This window comes from Chrysochloris asiatica, unplaced genomic scaffold (assembly GCF_000296735.1).
Source record: "Chrysochloris asiatica unplaced genomic scaffold, ChrAsi1.0 scaffold00161, whole genome shotgun sequence".
NCBI lineage: Eukaryota > Metazoa > Chordata > Mammalia > Afrosoricida > Chrysochloridae > Chrysochloris > Chrysochloris asiatica.
The window spans coordinates 5,935,056-5,946,314 of record NW_006408679.1 but is presented as its reverse complement, the minus strand read 5'-3'; the positions used below and the strand labels follow the sequence as shown (position 1 = coordinate 5,946,314).

Below are 11,259 nucleotides of genomic sequence, written 5' to 3'. Positions count from 1 at the left end.
ACCACACCATTACTATAATTGTTGTTAAGTGCCATAAAGTTAGTTCTGGCTCATAGCAACTCTGTATAGGGTTTCCAAGGAGCAGATGATGAGTCTAACTAGTGTACCTTTTTTTTTAAAAAAAAGGTCCAATTTAAAATAGTGGCTTCCAAGGGGATCTGCTTGACCAGTTAAATTCAAGACAAAAGACTGAAGTTGCCAAAGACTTCATTTTGCTTTGATCAACCATCAACCCTCATGGAAACAGCAATCAAGAAACGAAACGATATATTTATTGCATTAGCTAAATCTGCTGCACAAGACCTCTTTAACGTGTTCAAGAACAAAGACAACAGTTTGAGGACTAAGGTGTGCCTGACCCAAGCCATGGTATTGTAGTCTCAATCTCATGTGCATGCGAAAGTTGGACAGTAAGTAAGGAAGACCACAGAAGACTTGATGCATTTGAGTTATGGTGTTGGAGGAGAATATTTAAAGTATGATGGCCTGCCAAAAGAACAAACAGATCTGTTTTGGAAGAAATAAAGCCAGAACGCTCCTTAGAAGCCAGGATGGACAGACTTCGTCTCTCATACTACAGACTTATTACCAGGGAAGAACCTGTCCGTGGAAAAGGATATCATGTCTGGTAAAGCGGAGGGTGTCAGAGAAACAGAGGAAGACTCCTAACAAGATGGCTTGGTACAGTGGTGGTACCAAGTGGCGATGCAGCAACAATTATGAGGTTGGCCCAGAACCAGGCAGTGTTTCATTCTGTTGTACATAGGCTTGCTATGAATGGGTACTGACTCGTTGGCACCAAATGACAACAACAAGATGTCAAAATTGTTTTGACATGATGTAAAGCACAGAGTGCAAAATTCTTTGGGGGAAGGGTTAGAGAAATGGGAACAATGCCTTTGGAACCCAGATGGAGGACATGCCATGAAATAGTCATTTTATATTTTGATACTTCTGTTTAGTAAAAGGTTCTATGATTTTGTTGAAATACTTTTTGACTTATCTTCATATAAAGTACAAAAGCTAGGAATCACATCAGATCTGCTTAATTCAAAGACAGTATTTAGTTCTCAAAATTAAACTATACATGTAAGACTTCCAATGTTTCATTTTATAATGAAATAGCATTTAATTCATTAAGGCTTTGGTTTCCAAAGTACCTTAGAATAAATGAAAGATGACATCAGCTTGATGAGTCCTAAATCCATTAGCATGCTATTATAGTACTACACTGTGGCTAGCTGACGGAAACTATCAGTGTCACTGCAGGAGCAGCTACAATAAAATGGCAAAGTATTAAATAAAGAAAGGTGAAGAGGATTAGGTGTCAACATTTAGGATTCAAAATAAAAACAATCACCAGCACTGTTGAAATCTTTAAGTCTGTTTTCTAAATCCTCACAGAATATTTAAGCTTGAAAACAGTTTTACATAATAGGACAAGAGGCATGGTTCTAGTTCAAAATCCAAAATCCCTACTTTTATCTTTCAGGTAAAGTGATAAGAGTTGTCTGGTTCTTGTTTCAGACACTTTGAGAGTAACAAGAGGACATCATTTCTGAGAATACTTGTGAGGTCAAAAGCATCTGTAGTTAAGTATCCTCTGCCAACAATACAGCTTTCTTAGCTCCAACACAAAAAACACAATTTCATGGGCTACAGGTAGCAATACTATGTATATTTTTTACTATATTTGTACTAAATTTATAAACAAAAAGGAATCACCTGTATCGAATATTCCTTTACTGTTGTTGTTATGTGCCGTGGAGTCAGTTCTGACTCATAGCGACCCTGTACAGGGTTTCCGAGGCTGTAAATCTTTACAGGAGCAGAAAGTCTCATCTTTCTCCCACGGAACAGCTGATAGTTTCAAACTGCTGATCTTGCAGTTCGCAGCCTGATTCATAACCACTATGCTACCAGAGCTCCTTATTCTTAGATGAATTTAAATCACATTGCTTTTAATAGTGACAGTTTTTAGACTTCTGTGTTTTGTATTCATCGTTCTTACCTGGTCTGTTAGTTGCTGCCATAATAAAAACCTGCTGCCGTGTTTCCAGACCATCCATCTCTGTAAGAAGCTGATTCACTACTCGGACACTTGCTCCTGCCTAAGCCAAAATACAAGTCCATCAGCTCTCAGTAAAAAGAAGGGGAAAAAAAAAAAGCCTAAAGCTCCCACACAAAACAGTGTATTTGCTAATCTTGATGACAGAGTTTTTTCAAAGAGAAAATAATTCCCATTTTCTGAGGACATACTATTTCCAGGCATTGTGCAAAATGTACTCTCATCAATCTGCTCCCAACTCCCAGCAGTACTGTTATTATCCAAAGTTAAAAATGAGGAAACCAAGGCTTAGAGAAGTTGTTTGTCTAAGATCTTACAGCTAGATATAGGTAGAGGCAAACCTTAAGATCAGGTCTAATTAACCCCAAAGATCTAATAGCCACAATGAACTTCCTTTTGGACTAAATAACACCTCAGTTTTTGAACTCTAGGTTTCCCAGGAGATCAGATCTCCCAGACCTCTGAGCACCATAAATGTAAGCATATAGTCCTGGTGTGGTGCTATGGGTTAATGAGCTGGATTGCAAGTTGGTTTGAACAGCAAAGTAGGTGGTTCAAGTTTATCAGTCGCTTTTTGGGAATCCTACACAGGGTTGCTGTGGGCTGGAACCAAGTCAACAACACTTAACAACTATGTGGAGCACTGTAGCTTTTTCTCTTTCCTTGAAGCAAGGCTGACATCCAAGAGAAAGGTTCAAGGAGTTGGTATAAATAGAGGAGGAATACATCAGTTAGATAACAGGAAATACAAAGGAGTGAGAAAAGCACAGGGAATTAGAAAACTGGGGCAGCTTCTTTTTGTCAGTAACTGCTTTCTTTCTTTCTTTTTTGGGTGTCTGAACCATTTATTTCTCAGGACCAAGAGGTGGGCTGGCTGGGAATGGGGAGGACAGGGTCACAGTCAGCAGCAGCAGGTAGGTGTGGTCCTCAAGCGAAGGTGGAACTGCTCCAGTCAACATTGGCCGCATTCATGTCATAGTAGTTGATGTAGATCCTGTCGGGACTGACGCGCTCGGCCAGCAGGCCACACAGCAGCTTGCTGTAGGTGTGGGGTTCTGCGCGCAGACGATTTTGCCGATGCTGTGCAAGCTGCAGAGTGCGCACGGCTCGCTTGATCCCCCGAAGGCCATGAGCTGGTCCAGGACCATGTGCACCCGATGTACTGCGCTGGCTTGCCAGTGGCCTGCGCCAGCTGCTCAGTGAGTTCCGAGAGGAGCCCGTCCCGTACAGAGGCGCGAGGCACATTGGTGTTTACTAACAAACGCATGATGGTGGAAAGACTGACGGGTAGACCAGACTAGCGGACAGACTCACGCGGCGGTAGCAAGCCTGGAACTTGAGCTACGTGGCCGCGGCCTGATCCCGCCCCCGTGAACTTGTGGCCAACTGCTTTCTTTTTTAAACTTTTTATTGTGAATGGAGTGAAAGTTTTCAAAGGAGATCATCAGTTTTACATCCAGCAAATCATACATGTTGTTTCATCTCAATAGTTGCAATTTCCTCAATGTAACGTTACCTAACCCACTTCCTCCCTGTGTTTCTCATTTCCATTCTTCCATTCCTACTTCTTTCCTAATCCTTCTGAATTTTGTCCTTAAGGTAAATGCTGTCCTTATGATCTTGAAAGGCTGAGCATTCTCTATGGGCATACTTCACGAGTACTGTTTTTCTTTCTGTATTCCTATTGGTTGCCTGAGGAATGAGTTCAGTTTCAGGTCTAAATGGTGACCAAGGACAACAGTCTTAGGTTTCCACCAGTCTCTATCTGACCAGTAAGGCTGGTCTTTCTGAAGAGGTTTTGAGTTGTGTTCCACATTTTCTCCCACTCTATCCAAGACCTTCTAATGTGATCCCTTTCAGTACAGTTGGTTGTGGTAGCCAGGCACCATCTAGTCCTTCTGGTCTCAGGGTCATGGACACTGGTGTTGGTGTGGTCCATCAGTTCGCTTGTTTCCAAGTGTCTTCAATTTGCATCACTCTTCTTTCCTCCAGACAAGGAGAGACCAATAGTTGCATCTCAAATGGCTATTCATGAGCTTTTAAGATCTTAGTCTCTACTTCAAGAACACTGACTTTTGTGGACTATGTTATGCCAACTGACCATGGTGTTGACAGAAAATATCTATGGTCCTGAGTCTCGAAGCCCAGTGACACCAAATTCCGTCCAAGTATTTGGTATTGTCTAAGAAATTTTTATAACTTTACTCCCTGTATTTTCTACCACGTTAATGAATACGTTTACAGTAAAGATAAATAAATACCCATACCAACTGGCTTTTTTTCAACATAAATTTTATGTGCATGTGGTACATGTATAGGTGTTAAGGAGTTTAATATAAAGATTTCTCCAGAAAAATACTTAATGCACCTTATTATACTCCTTCATGATAAAAATTAGAAGGTTAAGAGAAAGGATGCATGTGAGTTGTTGCATTTCTCAACTTTGATGGTTTATATTTTTAGTTAGAATTTAGCATACATTTTGGAAATCCTGGTGTAGCATTGTAAGATATACATAGAACAGCTAATTTAACACAGGTTTTTTAATTCATGGGAAAAGTTCTAGAATGATAAATATAAAAACTAAACTGTTAGTAGTGGTAGTGGTATGCCACCGAGTTGGTTCCTACTCATAGTGACCATGTATAGAGCTTCTGAGGTTGTAAATCTTTATGGGAGGAAAGCCTCATCATTCTCCCATGGAGCAATTGCTAGATTCAAACTGCTGACCTTGTGATTAGCAACCCAGTTTGTAATCCCACTTTGCTACCAGGGCTCTTAAACCATTAGCAGTGGTGGTGGTGGTGGTGGTGTGCCATGAAGTCAGTTCCAGCTCACAGTGACCCTGACAGGGTTTCCAAGGCTGTAAATATTTACAGGAGCAGAAAGTCTCATCTTTCTCCTGCGGAACAGCTGGTAGTTTCAAACTGCTGACCTTGCAGTTCACAGCCCGACTCATAACTACGCTACCACTACACCATCAGAGCGCCTTAAACTGTTAGCAGTACTCCCTTCGAAACAGAGTAAGGGGAGGAGAGTTGGAAGGCTCACTATTTGTACTTGTGCTTATCTGAAATGTTCACAAGCATGTGTTCATGTTTAACTTATATACTATAGAAAGAGTACATTCAAATTTAAAATGTTTTTGAATGCATTTCAGGTGAAAGGTAGATCAGAATATGAAAATGTGGTAGCAGCTATCCAAAAAGGAGAAAATCAGAAGTAAAGAATGGCTGCCAACTTCTCTGAGGACTACTGAAACTAATCACAGTTCAACAAAGGCCTCCGAATCTAGACTCACAAGCACTTAACAACAGCAACAACAGATGTCTTAAATCAATCTGCAAATCACTAATCTATGATACTTACCTCTCGGTCTGATCTTCGAGGGCATAAGGCATCCACTTCATCAAAGAATATCACACAGGGAGCTGAGTTCTTGGCTCGCTGAAAAACCTGTCGTACAGCACGCTCACTCTCACCAACATACTGAACATATTCAGAAAGGAAATAAAATGTAGAGGTAGTTTAATTCTGGGGTTGGACCAAATTATAATAAAACTAGCTATAAATGAGATTTATGTCAGAGTCTACAAAGACTATAGAGAGCTCTGTAATCACAATATGCAGAAAACTATCCTCACCATTGGACCAATAAGCAACTCGTGATAAGCGGAGAACAGACTGATGTTGTCAAGGACCTCATTTTACTTGGATCCACAATCAATGCCCGTGTAGCAACAGTCAAGAAATCAAAAGACTAACTACAGTGGGCAAAACTGCAATTAAAAATTTCTTTTTAAGGTGTTAAAGAGCAGAGATGTCACTTTGCAGATCAGGGTGAGCCTGATCCAATCGACTCATACGCATGACAAAACTGGACAAAAACTAAGGACGACCAAAAGAAAAATGGATGTTTTTGAATTATGGTGTTGGTGAAGAATTTGTAAAGTACTACGGACTGCCAGAAGAACAAACAAATCTGAGCTGAAGAAGCACAGTCACAATACTCCTCAGAAGCCAGGATGGCCGACTTTGTCTCTCATACTGACTAAATGAACTCTATGGCCTCTTCTAGCTCAAAAATTTCCATAACTGTATTGTATTTTAGAATGATCTCCTAAGCCTTCTGCATCTAAAATATCGAGCAGTCACTTTACAACTCAATGGCACTTAACAATTTTCACTAATTCATCAGGGTTTTTAACACACACAAGACAAATTACTGCTCTATGCAAATCATCTTGCTAAGGGATAAACTACTTGTCGACAAGTACAGACTCAGAGGAAGCAAACTAAGCCAGCTGGACATCTAATAGGTCCTATAATGGTTTGTCGTTAAGTGCCATCAAGCTGGTTCCGACACATAGTAACCCTATATATTTCTGAGGAATGGTTGGTGGGTTTGAACCACTGACCTTTCAGTTAGCAGTCAGTGCTTATCCTATACTGCCACACCAGGGCTCCATTTTTAGCTAGGCATAAAAAAAAACTCTCCTTGTAAAACTAATTGACAAAGAAAACAGCTTTTCTTAACAAATCAACTAATCAGAATCCAAAAACACTGTTCTGGTGCCAACTATTCCACAATGCTGAAAAGGGACAGAATACATCACAGATGGCAGGGAGTAATTGTTTTATGTTCCAATTAGAGCTTCTTTTCCTTGCATCTGTCCCATTTTCTTTGTACATTGATCATTCTCCTTCCCTTGCTTAAAATGCTTTTCTAACTTACTGCCCAAACATTTCTTATATTGCATTCTAAAGTATCCTCCTCAGTCTTTCTTCCCACTAACTCTCTTTTCTTGACTCTTATACTTTCTACTGTTATAACATCCCAGCTGTTCAACCTTGACAATATTACATTAGAAGATCATTGCAAAGCAGAGGTTATGCCCTTCTTATCTTTTTCTCTATCCTAACATCCTAGCAAGTCTCCTAACATTAGCCTCTCATACTTTGGACATATTTTCAAGAGGGACCAATGCTGAAGTAGAACATCATGGTTGGTAAAATGGAGGGTCAGAGAAAAAGAGGAAGACCCCCAATGAGATGGAATGGCACAGTGGCAACAGCAACAGACTCAAGCGGAACAACTATTTTAAGGATGGTGCAGCACAGGGCAGTGTTTTGTTCTCTTGTGCATAGCATTGCTATGGGTGGGAATCGACTTGACAGCATCTACTATAACACTAATAATACACTAAGCGGAGCCCTGGTAGCACAGACGATTAAGAGCTGGACTGCTAAATGCAAGGCCAGCAGTTCGAATCTACCAGGACATTCAAGGGTAAACGGAGGCTTCTGCTTTCAAAAAGATTTACAGCCTCTGAACCCCTATATAGGATCCCTATGAGTCATAACCGATGAGTCAGTACTCCACCACTACCAACAACATCCTAAGCAGTGTGCAAATACATCGCTAGTGTTGAATGGTTTAATTTCCTGAAAAATCTAATTCAGTAAAGTTGTATTTGGAAAGCGGAACCAAAATATTCAGCAAATAATTTAGAAGAAAAGTTATCAGGGATTGGGAAAGAGAAGGTTTCAGAAGGGGATGGCAGAAAGCAAACAACATAGTTGGCATAGGGCCTTTGGATGTAGCAAACCAGAATGACTCAGAAATAGGAAATTTTATGTGGAAAAGAATTTCAAACTCTCATGGTACTCTGACCTTCTGGAGCCACTGAAACTCGATGACCCCAGTAAACCAAAATTATCCCCTGAAGTATTATAATGCAATTAATGTCATTGAACTGTACATATAGAAATTGTTAACTTGATTCATGTTCTGCTGTGTGTATTTTCAACAATAAAAGACATAAAATGTTAAAACATAATAAAAACAGAAGGAAATTTTAGTTAGAAGATGGTAAAGGAAGCTTTAAAAGATCAGATTAAAACTGACTCAATGGCATTTAACAACTATCTTAGCAAAGGCAGTATCGATAAAAACAAGCAAAAAATTCTATTTTGCCCCGTCTTCTTCTTTTAAAAAGAAAGAAAAGTTTTATTACTGAATAAGCACTAAATCAGAATGGAATGTATCACAGGCAATCTGCTAAAGAGATTGTCTACCATACCCTGCAAGGAGGAATATATGAAGTAAGACTCTCACACTTATTGTTGATGTTAGGTGCTGTCGAGTTGATTCAGACTCATAGTGACCTTATTATGCACATCAGAAGGAAGCACTGCCCAGTCCTAAGCCATCCTCACAAGCATTGTTATGCTTGAGCCCACTGTTGCTGTCACCTTGTTGGGATCTTCCTCTTTTTCACTGACCCAGCACTTTACCAAGTAAAATTGGTACTTGGTAAAGTTGGATGTTCTTCTCCAGGGACTGGTTTCTCCTAAAATCAAAATATGAATGATAGTCTCCCCATCCTGGCTTTTAATGAGATTCTGGCTATACTTCTTCCAACACTGATTTGTGTGTTCTTTACATTGAGATGCATTTCATTTAATATTCTTCTTCAACACCATTACTCAAATGCATCAATTCTTCTTCATCTTCCTTATTCATTGTCCAACTTTCACATGCATACAAAGCTATTGAAAATACCATGGTTTGGGTCATGTGCACCTTAGTCCTCAAATTGACATCTTTGCTCTTGAACACTTTAAAAAGGTCTTGTGTAACAGATTTGCCTAATGTAATACATAATCTGATTTCTTGACTGCTACTTCACTGAGCAATGAAGTCTTCGACAACTTCGATCTTTTCTGCATTTCTCATGATGTTATTTATTGGTCCAGTGGTGAGGATTTTTGTTTTCTTTACACTGAGATACAACCCGTGCTGTAGACTATGATCTTATACTTATTATTTCTGCTTGTCAGTCAGTTTTCAGTCATTATCATCTGGCTTTCATAAACATCATTATAGAAAATGTCCTTGTTAAGTGCCATGAGCCGGTTCTCACTCATAGCAACTTTATATAGGGTTTCTGAGGAGTGGCTGGTAAGTTTGAACAGCCCACCTTGAGGTTCCAACTTACCTTGCAGTCCAGTGCTCTTCCTACAGCAGGACTCCAATCTTCCCAAAAGTCACCAATAATCTTTTAATCGCCAACTTCCAAGTCCTACTTTCAGTTTACTGTTCAGTCATCTTGACAAAATTGATAAAATTATCTGCCCTTGTTATTCAGGCATAGAAAGGCTTGGGTCTCCTCCAGTTTGTCACCAATCACATTCAATCTCCCCTGCTGGCTCTTCCCAAACTGCCTCTATATCGGTGGTATCTTCCAGGGTTCTGTGAAAGACCCTACTTAATGTATTCTTTCAAGGGAAACCATATATTTGCAAGGTTTTCTTCTCCCTCCTCCCGCCCCTTTTGGATTTTTAAAATTTTATTAACTTTGTTCTTGTTAAGAACACAGACAGCAAAGCATACACCAATGCAAGTGTTTCTACTCGTACCATTTAGTGACACTGGTTAATGTTCTTCAAGCTGTGCAGGCCTTCTTGCCCTTCTGTGCTGAGTTGTTCCTCCCCCACTAACATCAAAACCAACTGTCTCTGAAGGTGGTCATTTGCAAGGCTGCTGGTAGTGTAGTGGTTATGAATTGGGCTGCTAACCTGAAGGTTGGCTGTTCGAAACTACCTGCAGTTCTGTGGGAGAAAGATGAGGTGTTCTGCTCCTGTAAAGATTTACAGCCTCAGAAACCCTGTGCAGGGTCACTATGAGTCGGAACCGACTCCATGGTACTTAACAACAACAAGGAGTGGTGCTGTGGGTTAATGTGCTGGACCACAAGGTCGGTTTGAACTGCAAGGTCAGTGGTTCGAGCTCAACAAACACTCCTCAGAAACCCTATACAGGGTCACTATGAGTTGAAACTGACTCGATGGCACTTAACAACAACAACAAGGTCCCACTTAGATGACACTGACTCCCTAATCTCCTCAGCTGTAGACACATTTCCTACTCCCTGTTGGAATTCTCTACCTGGCTCCTTAAACTTGCACTGTCCTGGAGCCAACACGTTATCCCCTGCCCAACACCCTCAGCTGTCCATTTCCTTCTGATCATCAATTCTCTTCATCACATTGCCCACCCCCTACGTTTATCCCTGAAAAACAAATTAGACCACAATGAGATAAGATTTCATGCTAATTCACTAGAAAAAAAATTTAATTCTATCATCAAATCATCGCTCATGAGAATGTAAAACAATGGGAACTCTGATTCACTATTGATGAAAGCATTATTTGATATAACCACTTCATGAAAAAAGTTAACAACTGTTTTTGAAACTGTACATACTCTAAGATACAGCAATTCTAGGCCTAGACCCTGGTGGGGGCTGGGGGGAGGGGAGATCACACAAACATGTACAAGGAAAGGATATACATATACATAAAGTTCATTATCAAGAATATAATTGATATTTTAAAACATATGGTTACATTCATTCAATGGAATACCAAACAGAAAATTAATGAACTGGGAATAAACATGTCAACTAAGATAAATCTGTTAAATACAACATTGAATAGCAGTAACAAAATCAAGCTGGAAAAGAACATACATTATTTAAGTAAAGTGTTTTGTTTTGTTTTTTTCTTTAATTTTTATAAGAAAAGTTTTGAACATGTTATGGCTTGAATTGTGTCACCCCTAAAATATGTGTCAGCTTGGCTGGGTCATGGTTCTCAGTGGTTTGGCAGTTAGGTGATGGTCTTTCATGATGTGATCTGATGTGATAAGCCAGTAAAGATGTGTTCACCCTTAATACCATCAAGACCCTATTGGATATAAGTGAGTGTTTCCAAGGTATGACAGGTAGCACCTTTTATCCAATATGAGATGGAAATGAGCAGAGCACAGATGCTGAAAGAAGACAAAGACCTTTTCCCAGAGCTCACAAAGACTTCCCTTAGAGCCAGCACTCTGAATTTGGACTTCTAGCCTCCTAAACTGTGAGAGAATACATTTCTGGTTGTTAAAATCATCCAACTTGTAATAAATTGTTATTGCAGTAGTTAGATAACTAAGACAAACCACATAACAAAAGCGGACACAACAGGATAAAAAACCCCGCATATATCCATCACCCAGATTCAATAATTGTCAATTCAACTTATGGCCACTTTGCTTCATTTGCACCTCTGTCCATCTTTTTTTCCTTGTTATTTTTGAGAAAATCTCTGACATCATATTTTATTTGTATCATTTCAGAATCTCT

General features: G+C 39.8%; 1 protein-coding gene and 1 pseudogene across 1 annotated transcript in view; both read right to left on the bottom strand.

The window, feature by feature from the left end:
* Nucleotides 1–11,259, bottom strand: part of NVL (nuclear VCP-like) — a 147,330-nt gene that overhangs the window by 50,968 nt on the left and 85,103 nt on the right. Inside the window, exons 17-18 of the mRNA XM_006871163.1 lie at nucleotides 5,438–5,557; nucleotides 2,012–2,111 (exon numbers count right to left, since the gene is read on the bottom strand). Coding sequence (XP_006871225.1) covers nucleotides 2,012–2,111; nucleotides 5,438–5,557 — 220 coding nt within the window. The remainder of the gene's footprint in view (nucleotides 1–2,011; nucleotides 2,112–5,437; nucleotides 5,558–11,259) is intronic.
* On the bottom strand, nucleotides 2,996–3,335 carry LOC102820443 (annotated as a pseudogene).